The 15,630-nt window shown below is 38.5% G+C and overlaps 1 protein-coding gene across 1 annotated transcript in view; it reads right to left on the bottom strand.

Annotated features, from left to right (window-relative positions):
- Positions 1-6,578, bottom strand: part of LOC100962795 (olfactory receptor 8S1) — a 46,313-nt gene extending 39,735 nt beyond the window's left edge. The window contains exon 1 of the mRNA XM_003793642.1: positions 6,072-6,578. Within this exon, the coding sequence (XP_003793690.1) occupies positions 6,072-6,578 (507 nt within the window). The remainder of the gene's footprint in view (positions 1-6,071) is intronic.
- Between the last annotated feature and the right edge of the window lie 9,052 nt (positions 6,579-15,630).

Genomic DNA, 15,630 nt, shown 5'->3' with positions numbered 1-15,630 from the left:
GAACCCGCCACCTTAGGTGTATGTGGCTGGCGCCTTAGCCGCTTGAGCCACAGGCGCCGGGCCACGAGGTTTTTTTTTTAAAGAGTCTCACTATGTCACCTTCGGTAGAGTGCCCTTGGCATTACAGCTCACAGCAACCTCAGACTCTTGGGTTTAAGCGATTCTCTTGCCTCAGCCTCCCAAGTAGCTGGGTCTATAGGCACCCACCACAATGGCTGGCTATTTTTTTGGTTGCAGTTGTCATTGTTGCCTAGCTGGCCCAGGCCAGGTTTGAATCCGCCAGCCTGGGTGTATGTGGCTGGAGCCATAACCACTGTGCTAAGGGCACTGAGCCTATATGAGGTTCTATATTTGATCAATTTTTGTAAATGTTCCATGGATGTTGATTTGCAGCATACATAGTGAGATATGTTGTTATTAAAACATTATTATTAGTTATCCTATTTTTCTTTGTCATTACTTTTGTTTTGTAAATTTAATTTCAAGCAAATGTCACCTTAATCCCCAAACCGGAAAAAGACTCAACAAAGAAAGAAAACTATAGACCAATATCATTAATGAATATTAATGCAAAAATATTCAACAAGATTCTAACAAACAGAATTCAACAACACATCAAAAACATTGTATACCATAGTGAAGTTGGTTTTATCCGAAGGTTACAAGTTTGGGTCAACATCTATAAATCTATAAATGTAATATACCACATAAATAAAATAAAAACCAAAGACTGTATGATTATATCAATTGATGCAGAAAAGGCTTTTGATAATATCCAATATCCTTTCATGATTAGAATTCTTAAGAAAAAGGTTTACATGGGACATTTTTTAAATTGATAGAGGCCATCTACGGCAAACCCACAGCCAATATCATATTAAATGGAATAAAACTGAAAACATTTCTACTCAGATCTGGAACTAGACAAGGATGCCCATTGTCACTACTGCTTTTCAACATAGTACTAGAAGTTCTAGCCCTCACTATTAGGCAAGAGAAGGGGATCAAGTGTATTCAAATGGGATCAGAGGAGGTCAAACTCTCACTCTTAGCAGATGACATGATCTTATACCTGGAAAACCCCAGGGACTCAACTTAGAGTCTTAGAGACTCTTAGAACTGATCAAAGAATATAGTAGTGTCTTGTGATACAAAATCAATACTTACAAGTCTGTATATATACACCAAAAATCGTCAAGCCAAAAAGATAGTCAAGAACTCTATTCCTGGCTAGGTGCCCACAGCACAGTGGTTACAGCACCAACCACATACACTATACACTGAGGGTGGCGGGTTCAAACCTGTCCTGGGCCAACTAAACAACTGTAACAAAAAAATAGCTGGGTGTTGTGACAGGCACCTGTAGTCCCAGCTACTTGGGAGGCTGAGGCAAGAGAATTGCTTAAGCCCGAGAGTCTGAGGTTGCTGTGAGCTGTGATGCCACAGCACTCTACTGAGGGTGACATAGTGAGATCCATCTTAAAAAAAAAAAAACCTACCAAAAAGTAAAAAAACAAAAAGAACTCTATTCCTTTTACAGTAGTGCCAAACAAGATGAAATACCTGGTAATTTATCTAACAATGGATGTGTTAAGGTCCATGTGAAAGATCTATATAAAGAAAATTATGAATGCTTGAGAAAAGAAATCACTGAAGATGTTAACAAATGGAAAATATACCATACTCATGGCTGAGAAGAATCAACATTGCTAAAATGTCCATACTACCCAAAGCAATCTACAGATCTAATGCAATCCTTATCAAAGCACTAATGTTTTATTTTAAAGAACTTGAAAAAATAGTACTTCATTTTATATGGAATCAGAAAAAACTCCAAATAGCCAGATATAAAAACAAATCTGGAGGCATCACACTACCAGACTTCAGGTTATACTCTAACTCTCTAGTGATCAAAACAGCATGATACAGGCATAAAAATAGAAACATAGATATATGGAATAGAATAGAGAATCTAGAAATGAACCCAGCCACATACTATCATTTGATTTTTGACAAGCCTAACAAAAACATGCATTGGGGAAAAGAATCCCTATTTAACAAATGGTGCTGGGAGAAATGGCTAGCGACCCATAGAAGACTGTAACTGGACCCACACTTCTCACCACTAACAAAAATTGATTCTAAATGGATAAAAGATTTAAATTTAAGACATAAAACTATAAAAATACTAGAGAAGAGTGCAGGGAAAATGCGTGAAGATATTGGCCTGGGGAAATATTTTTTGAGGAAGATTCCCCCGGCAATTGAAGCAACACCAAAAATATATTACCAGGATTTGATCAAGCTATAAAGTTTCTCTGAATAAAGAATGAAAAGAATGAAAGCTTCTCCTCTCTGAATGGGAGAAGATTTTTGCATGTTATGATTCTAAAAAAGGTCTGATAACTAGAATGTACAGAGAACTCAAATTAATCAATAAGAAAAGATCAAACAAACTCATATATTTGTGGGCAAGAGACTTAAACAGAAACTTCTCTGAAGATGACAGTTGAATGGCCAATAAACACATAAAAAAGCTTATCATCTTTAATTATAAGAGAAATGCAAATCTAAACCACTTTGAGATAACACATAACCCCAGTAAGATTAGTCCACATCACAGAATCGCCAAACTACTGATTTTGGTGTGGATGCTGAGAGAAGGGAACATGTCTACACTGCTGGTGGGACTACAAACTAATACAGCTTTTTTGGAAAGAAGTATAGAGAATTCTTAAGGATTTAAAAGTTGCCCTTTCATTTGATCCCACAATTCCATTACTAGTTATCTACTCTGAAGAACAAAAATCATTTCACAACAAAGACATTTGCACCAGAATGTTTATTACGGTCCAATTCATAATTGCCAAGTCATGGGAGCAGCCCAAATACCCGTCAACCCATGAATGGATTAATTAACTGTGGTATATGTATACCATGGAATACCATTCAGCCATAAAAGAAGATGGAGACTTTACATCATTTGTGTTTGCCTGGATGGAATTGAAAGACATCCTTCTTAGTAAAGTATCTCAAGAATGGAAAAAAAAGTATTCAATGTACTCAATATTATTATGAAACTGATATAAAAACACTTATGCTCTCTTATGAATGATAAAACACACTCATAATATAGTATATTCACAAATATACTCTAACAAGGGGGAAGAAGGGGGTGAGGAGGGAGGGAAAGGGAGAAGGTGTTTGGTGGGAGGAGAGAGGTCATTCATGGGATCTCAACTAATGTGCACAATGCAAGGGTATATTTCTTTCTTTCTTTTTTCAGAGTCAGAGTCTTACTTGATCACCCTCGGTAGAGTGCCGTAGCATCATAGCTTACAGCAACCTCCAACTCCTGGGCTTAGGCGATTCTCTTGCCTCAGCCTCTTGAGTAGCTGGGACTACAGGCACCTGCCACAATGCCGGACTCTTTTCTTGTTGCAGTTTGGCTGGGGCTGGGTTGGACCCTGCTACCTTCAGTATATGGAGCCAGTGCCCTACTCACTGAGCCACAGGCCCCGCCCAGTTTGCAAAGGTTTTAATAGAAAAAAAGCAAAGAACATAGTGAAACAGGGTAATATTAAAAAATTGAGCATCGGCTCGGCGCCTGTGGCTCAAGCAGCTAAGGCGCCAGCCACATACCCCTAAGGTGGCGGGTTCGAATCCCCAGCCTGGGCCTGCCAAACAACGATGGCTGCAACCAAAAAATGGCCAGGCGTTGTGGGGGGCACCTGTAGTTGTAGGGGGCGCCTGTAGTCCCAGCTACTTGGGAGGCTGAGGCAGGAGACTCGCTTGAGCCCAGGAGTTGAAGGTTGCTGTGAGCGTGATGCCCTGGCACTCTACCCAGGGGGATAGCTTGAGGCTCCGTCTCAAAAAAAAAAAAATTGAGCATCAACTATTACTTTGCATGGCTTAGTCTCTGAGGCATTTTCTGCCCTTTTTGTCATCTGTCTCATAGGAGGAGTTCTTGGGCTTGCCAAGGTCATGGGATACCTTGGAAATTGATGCTGAGAAATACCCAATAAATTCAACTTCTTAATAATAAGCATTCAGGTATATCCTTGGATTGTCACTGGTTCCTTATACCTCTTTGAAAGGTCACTGTCTAGTCAGGGTCTCATCAAATTTATGGCTACAAGAGCATAAAAACCCTTGAGAGAATGATAAGAAGAGCTTCCCTAAAGTCTAGACAGGATTTTTTTCGTAAGAAAGGCAGTGGGGCAACATTGAGGGCATTAAAGTTCAAGGACATTGCCTCTCCACCGGGGAAACACTGCTCAGCCTCCAGAATTGTAGGAATGTCTTCATACAGTGTCTTATGACCACACATCCGTATGCTAAAAGGAATTTGATTGAGACTGTTGGTATCTTTCTCTCAACCACCATCATCCTGATCCTGTGACATCTGTGTGATGATCATAAGCAACTTCCTCTCAGGGTTCAGTTCTTTCCATTCGCCTTTACCACAGGAAGCTTGACCTTGGGGGTTTAGCTGGTACCCTATCTTGCATCAAAGAAAGCAAAGCAGGCCTTGAATATCCTTTTGTGTATGGAAGATGAGGAGATCTCATTTGTGAGATATCAATAGCCAGATGAGGATGAAAAGTCTTTATAACTCAAAATTAGAACAAAGTGAATTCATGAAACCTTAAAAGAAGTACAAATTAATATTAGATAAGATCAATAATTTTTACTTAGTTTTTCCCCCTTTTCCTGTAATGGTGAATTAGACAAATGTAAGTCACAGCTTAAATGAATCTGAAGCACAGGGAGACAGAATTTGTGTTTTATAGGTACAAATGGATTATTATATGAATGATGTAACGGCCTTATAACCAGTGAACCACTTTGTCCCTAAACAGAGACTAGTTGTTTGACAAGTGAAAGATGAGAGACAAAGGTGGCTTCAGAATGTACTTGTGATAAGAGCAAAACAAGATTACTTGTCTAGGGTGAAAAGCCTACCCTCTACCAGGGAGAAGATACTGGTGAGGTCAGCTAATTTGGATGAAATGTAAGTCCCCTGTAAAATGAATGAAGACCAGTGAGAAATGAAGTTTCCAGAACCACAGAGCTTCCTTGCAGCCTCTCACACTGGAGGTCTGGCCCCCAGGCTGCACATACAGCAAAGTTTTCAGAAATTTTACCTAAGTTCTGACTCAGTATGCTGATTTCCCTCTTTGCAATTGCTTTAGCTCTTCATGCCTGCTTTCTATGGCTGCTCAGTTGGAATTCTTTTTCTCCCTATCAATTCTTACTCATGACTTTTCTCTCCCACAGATGCTACTGCATTCTTTTGTATGTATGACTTTTAGTATATTTCCCAAAGTAAATAAAAAATAATCATAGTCATGATACTAACGCCTTTACCAAATGTTTTAGAATAAGAAAGATGAAATCAATATGTTTATAACAAAACTTTTAAGATTAAGGTGATAATTGAATAATTTGCTTTTTCCCTAAGAGAGATTAAAGTGAATTATCCTCCCTATATTAAGTCTGTGCCATTCTTTCACGCATTTATAATTTAGCTTGCAGTATTTGATATTGCAGGTAGTCGGCAGTACTCATTGTACTCTTATCCAATGTCTTATTGCAAGCAGCTTTATCCCGTTTTTCCATACTATTAAGTTTTTGATTCAATACCTGATATGTTGAAAATATTTTTCCAAAGTTCTTTTCAGGGCCTCCTTAACTTCCCTGTTTTTCAGGCTGTAGATGAGGGGATTCAGCATGGGAGTGACTACCATATACTGCACAGAGAAGATCAACTCCACGGGGGAACCTGAGTTTGGCAGAAGATGGCGGAGCAAACCTGAGCCATAGTAAAGTATCACTGCAGTGAGGTGGGAGGAACAGGTGGAGAAGGCCTTGCTTCTACCTGAGGTAGAGCTGATGCTCAGGATGGTAAAGATAATGCGCGTGTAGGATAAGAAGACCAACAGGAAGGTTCCTAGCCCATGCAGGAGAGTGGAGCAGAGCAAGGCAATGAGGTTCCCAGAGATGTCAGAGCAGGACAGATGGAGAAGAGATGGCATCTCACAGCTGTAGTGGTGGATGATTTTGGCCTCACAAAAGACCATGTTTACTGCTAAGAGGATATTGATGAGTGCATCCAGAAAGCCCAGGGCCCATGAACCCCATGCAAGGTACATATACAGCTGTTTACTCATGATCTGTCCATAAAGCAATGGGTGGCAGATGGCAGCATAGCGGTCATAGGCCATTACAGAGAGAAGGCAGGCTTCAGTCCCTGCAGCGACAAACACAAAGAAGACCTGAGTGAGACAGCCCTCTACTGAAATGGTTTTCCTCTGGGAAAGGAGGTTCTGCAGCATTTTGGGTACCGTGACTGAAGAGAAGCAGAGATCGACAAAAGAGAGGTGACTCAGGAAGAAGTACATGGGCGTGTGAAGATGAGAATCAGTCCTGATCAGCAGCAGGAGCAGCAGGTTCCCCATTATGGTCAGCAGGTAAATAACCAGGAAGAGCACAAAGAGCAGAGCCTGGCCATCAGGGTCAGCAGACAGCCCGAGAAGGAGGAACTCCGTGATGGTGCTGTTGTTCCCCAAGGCCATTTAGAAAGGCTGTTTCCTAGAAATAATATAAAAACTCATGGCAGCCAAGGTTCTACTATTCTCCAAGCAATTTTCTCAAAGTATTTATTGTTTTACTATATCACTCTTCTTCAATAAATATTTTTGGCTCCTACTAGGACCTAGGTTTTGTGTCAGTCATGTGAAATACAAAGATTGAGACGTGGTCTTTGCTCTCTCAACTCTCTGTTGAAAAATATGGATATAAAGACAAGAAATTATAACAGTGTAGATAATATAAAAGGAGCTTAAATTTTGATGTACTTAGGGGTCAGCAATGACATTACATTGAGGAAGTGTGAACAAATAGTTTTAGAAGATTTAGAAATATTTGTGACTACCTGAGGAGAAACGAGTATGAAAGGGACACTAAGTTGGCATGCACAATATGGTCAAAATCTCAGGACTGAGAAAAGTCAAGTGATGTTTAGTAAAACATGGATGGTTCCGAAAAGCTAATGCTTAGAGTATAATTGAGCAACAAAGACCAATATCTAATGTGGACTTTTGGACTGCACAGAGAAGATCAACTTCAGATGGGAACCTGAGTTTGGCAGGTTCCCTGATCATACTCAGAAGGCTGTTTATAATGAGAACAGTTCATTCCTTGATAGTTCTCTCTTGTACAGAGACTGGTTCATATATTCTGTTTTACCACTAATTACCTGTGTGAGTGGCACAAGATACATAAAACTCTGTTCATACCTCAGTTTCCTAGTATATAAATTGGAGATAATAGTACCATGTTGAATTTTGAGGCTTAATTATGGGATTATATAGAAAGTGCTTCAAAACCATCTACTCCTAACTATTCATTAAATATTTTTTAATGTTATAATCATTTCTTGAGATTGTAAGTCTAGGAAAAGCTCAGAAAAATTTTCCTGTGTTGTGATGCACCATCAAAGATCAAATTTGTTGCTGTTAATGATGCAGGTATTATTACTTTTTGTGCCTTTATAAGAGAAGTGTAAGAAAACCACATTGAAATCACTACCAGTGGACTACCACTCCTGTTCATGACTTCAGCTGGAAGAAAAATTGAGAATTGTTTTGGAGTGGAGACGTCTCTTATAAGAGTAAACTACTTTGCGATTACTATGGATACCACTCAGAAAGGAGGGCATGTCATTCCTTTTAGTAGGTATTGCTACTAGACTTCAGAAATGACAAGTGGGAAAGAAATTAGTTGGGACTCATGTAGCTGCCTCAGGGGATCTTCAATAGAATTTCTAGGATGTATGTATATTCCGGAAAAGGCTGGAATCTCTAGACCAGGAAGCAAGAGGAAAACTCAAAAGGGTCTAATGACACAGAAATACTTGAATGGGTATAGGCTGAGCTCTGCTCATTGCCACACATTCTGGACTGCTCATCAGGTAACATAGGAGAAAAGCTAGCTTCTGTTGGAAATATCTGCTGCTAGTACTCCCTGTGTTGCAGGAAGACGTCCCCTCCCACTAACTTTTCTCTGATCATACTTAGAAGGCTGTAGATAATGGGAATAGGACATTCATTCCAGGATAGTTCTCTCTTATACAGATAATTAGATCAACCTTCTGACATTCATCCTGAGACACTGCCCTCAGTCTTCATATCCCAAATCTCTTCTTCCTGGCTGGAATGTGTTCATATCTCTTAAGTATGTATCTATGAGTCTTCAGGTCTGGGTTACAACAATGCTGTATTTTCCTGAACACTGGCTGTTGATCAACAATCTCCAGTTTCCACCTTCCACCCTAAATCTGACCTTGGGTCACTTATAGGACTCAATATCATGGTTTAGTCAGCTTCCTGGTCCTGGTTATTTCCAGTAAGTTCAAAGCCGAGCTAAGGGGAGACATCTTAATCTTTACTATTTAAGCCTTTAGCAAGAAACTCAGCCTCAAAATCCTTCTTATGCCCCAATAGAGGTTACCTGTACATCCTGTTCAATAAAGCAATCTTCTCTCCAGTGTGGCCACAGGACTTTTATTTAGATGCATCTGCTGAAAATGAAGATGAACTGGAAAAGGTTGCTTTCTAAATCTTTTCTCATGATTGAGTTTATAAAACCCTACTGATGATAAAATGTTTTACTGAATCCTACACTAATCAAGTTAGATAGCCATCAGGCAAGGTCTAAAATATCCTTTAGTTTTCCTTATTTCTAATACCATGTTTCAGCTATACATTCAGGTGATTCTCTGCCCTCATCCCAGAGGATAGATGGGACACAGCTTTTATGTTCTTTGGGGTGTGAAGTCAGATTTAGTAAGCAAAACTTTTAATAACATAGACTATTATTAATGACCAATTGGGATCTCTTAGGTGTGGCTTTAGAATGTGTGGGTTGATGCAATAGCCTATAATCATGAAATCCAAATTGTTGGAATCTTTTGGGAGTGGAAAGGAGAGCGAGTGGCCAAAGGGGCATTTGGTTCTCCAAATAGGAGAACCCCATGCAAGGGGTTGCCAAACAGGAAAGGAATAGTTTTCAGTTGACACTCTAAGGACTGGTTTCGCTGGGGACTTCTCAGTGAAATTTACCTGCAGGCAGATTTACTGTGAAAAATAATTTGCTGGTGAAATAATTAAAAAGAAGAAAAAGTTCACAAGCCTCGTCATTTGTCTCAACTGCCCATTCAAGTCTATTTTCTTTGGTAGATTCATTTTGATGGTTACACAGGGACCTGTTATAGTGATTGGTCACAGATTGGGAGCATTTAGGAAAGTATGGGTTTAATAGTTTATTAGAGTTTCAAGTAGTAATAGATTGTAATATAAATGAAAATCGAGATTTATTAATTTACAAGGTGTAAGATTTTCATTCATCCTAGACTATTTTGGCCTAAGAGTTCTTTCCTACTGTCCCTTGTCAATTTATTAACTAAGTGAAAGAAATACATTTAAGGAAGTTTAGAATAATCAATCCATTTTTCTGAAACATTTGCTTTCTTTGTTAATAAGTATAAAATTAAAGTTTCTTATTGATTAGATTTATTCATTTACTAAGAATTTATACATGTATGTGTATTTAAGAATTCCTTTAAATTTTATATTATTATTTTCTCCATTAAAAATATGTATACATCTTTGATCATATATGTGAAGAAGGCATATTGAAAGTGTCATAGTGTAGGCAGTGCCTGTGGCTCAAAGGAGTAGGGTTCTGGCCCCATATGCCGGAGGTGGTGGGTTTAAACCCAGCCCTGGCCAAAAACTGCAAAAAACAAAAAACAAAACAAAACAAAAAAGAAAGCGTCATAGTGGCTTTTGCCTTACTAAACATGATATTTTTTATTACTTACTCTTTTGTGGGTTATTTCTTAAAACAAAAGATTGATTAACTGGACTTGACTAGAATTAAAATTAAGTATTTCTATTCATTGAAAGCATTAAGACAGTGAGAAGGAAAACCCTAGATTGACAATGAATAAGGTACATAAGGATGATACAGAGATATATGTAGAATATGGGAAGTACTCCTACAAACTTCACATAGCAAATTTAAAATAGAAAAAACAATTAAACTGTCCTTTCACAAAAGAGGATTTCTAATTAGCCAGTAAGCAAATTAACACATGATCAACATTATCAGGAGATGCGATTTAAACCACAATGAGATACTGTGATAAGTATGCCAGAACCTGAGGTTGCTCATTTTAAATTATTATTAAACTGCACATATACATTTTATACTCCTTATAATGGAAATACTTCAAAAGATTAAAAGAAAAACTAATATATTACTAATACTTCAACACTAAAATAGATAGGACATTAGGGATAAATTAAAAACATCAGCTCAATTGGTAGCTTTGAAAGTCTCAATCATCTGTGCTGCCTCTTTGGTCATTTCTCTTGCAGAATTTCCTACAGATGCAAAAATTTAAAAATGTTATGATGAGGGGGTGGTAGAACTAGAATATCAATGCTAGTATACAACCATAAATTTACTCTTACTATAAAAAGTACTTCGGTTAGTACTGGAATTATTAGCAATTATTAGTCCTTAATGGACCAGCTGAAAAGTAAGCAGATTGTCTAGCCTTCTGTGGAGCAGATGGAATCGTCAGTCTGGTCAAGAGGCACGGTCAACCAGCTGGCAGGTGGAAACCCGAGGGAGTAGACTCTGTAATGGGGAGTCGCTGCTGAGCCTTGGGGTTGCAGGGCTGCTTTCATGCAGTTATGCTATCTTATCCATTTCTCTTTTCATTATATAACATTTGCCTGCATCTTCTGGTATCTTTCTCTCAACCACTGTCATCCATGAGAGAGCAGTCCACTGACTATTACCAGATTTGAGGCAGTCCACACCTCTCCCTCTCAGCAGATGCGTTTCCTGTAATAAATCCTTTTTTCCTTGACTATCTTTGTTGTTTCAGTAATTGACCTGTGTGGTAGGTAACAATCCCCTCTTGTGGGTTCATTAGTATATGTGCTTCCATTAGATTCACCAACACTGACACATTTAGTACCAAAACGATGTAAATATCTCATAGAGTGCTGGCCCCCATTAGCAAATCCCTGGGTAACAAATGTGTTATTCCTACAATGCTTGTGTTAGAAGATTCATTGAGAAAATTTTCAGTTCCATGGAAAACACCAAGCCACTAGCAGAGATATGTCCAGAGACAACACCCTGACTGATGGGTTTACCAGTGATGCAGGCACGTGTATTATATGGAATGCCCTATGGAGCTGGCATAGGTGTCAGCAATCCAGGACATCTTGTGTTCACCTGTGCCCATGTCTGGGGGAGGCACATCAACCCCAGGACCACTGAAGCCCTTCTTTTCTAGTTCCATACCGAACCTCTTTGTGATCTTTTCCAACTAATCATCAGAAGAGTTCTTGGAATTGCCTTTCTCGTGATGCTTCAATTCATCTCTGTGATAATTAAGTGGTATGAGGTAATTTTTAAAATATTTTAAATATTTTTTAATTTTATTTTTAACTTTTTAAAAAAATTAAATCATAGCTGTGTACCTTAATGCAATTATGGGGTACAATGTGCTGGTCTTATATACCATTTGAAATATTTTCATCAAACGGGTTAACATAGCCTTCATGGCATTTTCTTGGTTATTGTGTTAAGACATTTATACTCTACACTTAGTAAATTTAACATGTACCCTTATAAAATGCACTGTAGATGTGGTCCCACCAATTACCCTCCCTCCACTGTCTTCCCTTTCCCCTCCTCTCCCTCTCCTCCCTCCCCCTCTTCTTGGGCTGGTATCAGGTAATTTTTTTTGTTGTTGTTAAATCATAGCTGTGTACATTATGGGGTACAATGTGCTGGTTTTATATACAACTTGAAATATTTTCATCAAACTGGTTAACATAGCCTTCATGGCATTTTCTTAGTTATTGTGTTAAGACATTTATATTCTACATTTAGTAAGTCTCACATGTACCCTTGTAAGATGCACCATAGGTGCAGTCCCACCAATTATCCTCTTAAAGAGAAAGTTTAAATCCTTTATCATCCAAATGCTTGAGGGGAGGATAGAGAAAGGAAAGGGGAAAATCTGTCCTCATAAGAGTTAGCAAGCCACCCCTGTCTACCTCTGTACCTTTCCCTGAAGGAAAATTGCATGCATTGACAGTGCTCCCAATATCCCTACCTCAGTCTTCTAAATCTTCTTAAACAAAGTCCTTTAGGAATACTATCATCTGTACCATTTCCTATTCAGAAATGACATTTGAGTGATTGCTTCTATTAATTTCTTTAATATATATTCAACTCTGATTTTATATAGCTAAAGCTTGTTCAGCAAAAGACAATGCCCTGAGGCATTTGTTACAGCTGTGGCCGGGTGCCATACAACTGCTACCAAAATACATTGTCTGACAGTGGCTATTTGGATACTGTATATTTTTAAAATTTAGGATATTTAAAATCTTTTCTGTTAAAGAATGGTATTAAAAAACAAGATCTGGGCTCGGCGCCTGTGTCTCAAGCAGCTAAGGCGCCAGCCACATACACCTGAGCTGGTGGGTTCGAATCCAGCCTGGGCCCACCAAACAACGACGGCTGCAACCAAAAAATAGCTGGGCGTTGTGGTGGGTGCCTGTAGTCCAAGTAGCTGGGACTCCTGGCAGAGGCAGGAGAATTGCTTGAGCCTAGGAGTTGGAGGTTGCTGTGAGCTGTAATGCCACAGAACTCTACCCAGGGTGACAGCTTGAAGCTCTGTCTCAAAAAAAAAAAAAAAAAATACAAGATCTGGGTGCTAGAAATGAGTGCTGCTATTCATGTTATCATTTGAGGCCCTCTCAATTGACAGGCAGGAAATATATGTGTGCATACTTACTTGTTTATATATGCATATCTATAAATATTTCTTTCTTTCTTTTTTTTTTTAGAGACAGAGTCTCACTTTATTGCCCTTGATAGAGAGTGCTGTGGCATCACAGCTCACAGCAGCCTCCAGCTCTTGGGCTTAGGCGATTCTCTTGCCTCAGCCTCCCCAGTAGCTGGGACTACAGGTGCCTGCCGCAATGCCTGGCTATCTTTTTGTTGCAATTTGGCCAGGGCTGGGTTCAAACCTGCCACGCTCGATATATGGGGCTGGCACCCTACTGAGCCACAGGTGCTGCCCTATAAATATTTTTATATGTAACCATCTGTAGTTATATTAAGCTAAACATCAGTTCATTCTGATGTTACTGACTGTCTTATCATATGGACAGTCTAATTATAGCCTTCTCCTTTTGTGTACAGTGCAATTTTAACTGTGAGAAACCTGGCTGCTTATTTGTTCAAATATACTTAAATGGTAGTATCAGAATTGCTAACTTAGTTCCTTTGTGGGAAATAAGTTTATCAGCTAGAGTACAGTGCTTATGTACAGGTGCTTTTGCATTTAGTCTTATAGACCATATTGATTTCCAAAGTTGTCAGCACTTTTTCTCCCTAACCACTTTAGTGAGGTTATGAATTCAAAATTCTGACTTGAGATTCTCCTAGTCTCCTAAATGATAAATTTTAAATCTGCATACATTAAGGTTCATTCTTTTTTGGTGTATAGTTTAATGGGCCTTGACAGATGCATGATGTTATGTGCCCACAATTATAGTATCTATAGAATAGTTTCACTGCCCTGAAAAATTTCCCTTGTGCTTCATCCATTTAACCCTCTTCCCCATCCATTGGAACTCCTAGCAACCACCAATATATTTACTTTCTGTATAGTTTTTCCTATTACAAAAGATTACATAATTAGAACCATACAGGTCGTAGGCTTTTCATACTGGTTTCTTTCACTTACAAAGATACATTTAGGACTTACTCATGTCTATTTTTAGGGTTTGATAGCTCATTTCTTTTTATCGCCAAATGACTTTCCATTGTATAGATGTACCACAGATTGTTTATTCATTCCCCTACCAAAGAACATCTTGGTTACCTCCAGTCTGGGACAATTATAAATATAGCCGATTATAATTATCCATGGTAGTTATGTTTTATAAAGTTTCTGTGAACATTTAATCAGTGAATGTAGAACTCTTCCCCTTAACTCTCTTAATTTCTGCCACTTTGTGTAGAGTTGAGTATTTTTGTTGGAATTGATTGCTAATTAAATTCCACTGTGGTATCAGGAGATACATTGTCTAATTTATATTTTTAAAAATTTGTTGAGACATATTTTGTGGCTGAAGACGTAGTCAATGTTAGAGAATGTTCCATGTACTGATGAGAAGGATGTATAGTCAGAAGTTTTGGGGTAGAATGTTCTATAAATATCTGTTAGGCCCATTTGTTCTAGAGTTACCTTTAAGTTCACTGTTGTTTATTTTCTACTTGGAGGATCTGTCCACTTCTGTCAGTAGAATGGCCAAATCTCTGGCTGTAGTGATTTGCTATTTCTCATTTTGTTTAAAACAAGTATGATTTGCTTTGTAAATCTGGGCACATCTGTGTTAGGTGAATAAACATTTAGGATTGTTATGTCTTTTTTGTTGAGTTGTTCCCCATACCATTATATAATGACCATTTTTTGTCTTACTTTTGCTGTTTTGAAGTCTGTGTTATCTGTCAACAGAATGGTCACACCGGCTTTCTTTTGTTTTCTATTTGCATGAAATGTTGTTCTCCATCCCTTCCCCTTGAATCTGAATAAATCATGGGTTTGAGATGTTTCCTGGAGATAGAAGACCCTTAGCTTGTATTTTGTTATCCACTCAATCAATCCATGTCTCTTGAGAAGGGAGTTCAAGCCATTCGTGTTTATTTATAGAATTGAGAATTAGAGTGGATTTCTGTTTATCTTGTTGAGGAGAACTTTGTTGTTTTGTTTTACCTCGAGTCATTGTGGAATCTGCTCTCTGAACTTCAGATTTCAGGTGATTTTATACTGGTGGGTTTCTATTGTGCTGATCAGTATGTTATACAGAACTGAGTACCTCTTGCAGGACAGAGCTGGTCTTGACAAATTTCCTGAGTGTTTGCTGGTCTAAGAAAGTCTTTCTTCTCCCTCATACAACAAACTTAATTTTCCAGGGGTAGAATTCTGAGCTGGCCATTACTCTGAGAAAATTGAGAATGGGGCCCCTTCTGGTTTGTAGGGTCTCAGTTGAGAAGTCTTCAATTAGTCTGATGGATTTTCCTTTGTTAAGTTACCTGATGCTTTTTTTTGTCTTACAGTTTGTAGGATTTTTTCTTTCTTGCTAACATTGCCCAGTTTGATGACTATGTTTGTAGCATATGGAGATGATATGGAACATAATTGCAACAACAGGAAAAAAGAAAAAAAAAAGACTCAGGAAAAAAGTAGAAAATTGCTAGCGCATGGTCTTTGAGTAGGCTTGGTCCATTACAGATCCAGTGCACAAGTAGAGGACATTCTTATGTTCTTATGGAGCATGGAGAGTACATCCAAGTAAACATGTAGGCTACCTTCATGCATTTCCTATATATCATCTTGCCTTGTCCAATATCTACAATTGTCACTTCTTTTGCCTTTTCCTTTTTATTGACTACTGTGTTGTCTAGAACATTCAGAACTATGTTGAAATATAGTAATGATGTTAGAAATCAGTGGTTTTT

This window comes from Otolemur garnettii, unplaced genomic scaffold, assembly GCF_000181295.1.
Source record: "Otolemur garnettii isolate 467f Iridium unplaced genomic scaffold, OtoGar3 scaffold00070, whole genome shotgun sequence".
Taxonomy (NCBI): domain Eukaryota; kingdom Metazoa; phylum Chordata; class Mammalia; order Primates; family Galagidae; genus Otolemur; species Otolemur garnettii.
This window is presented reverse-complemented; position numbering and strand designations above follow the sequence as displayed.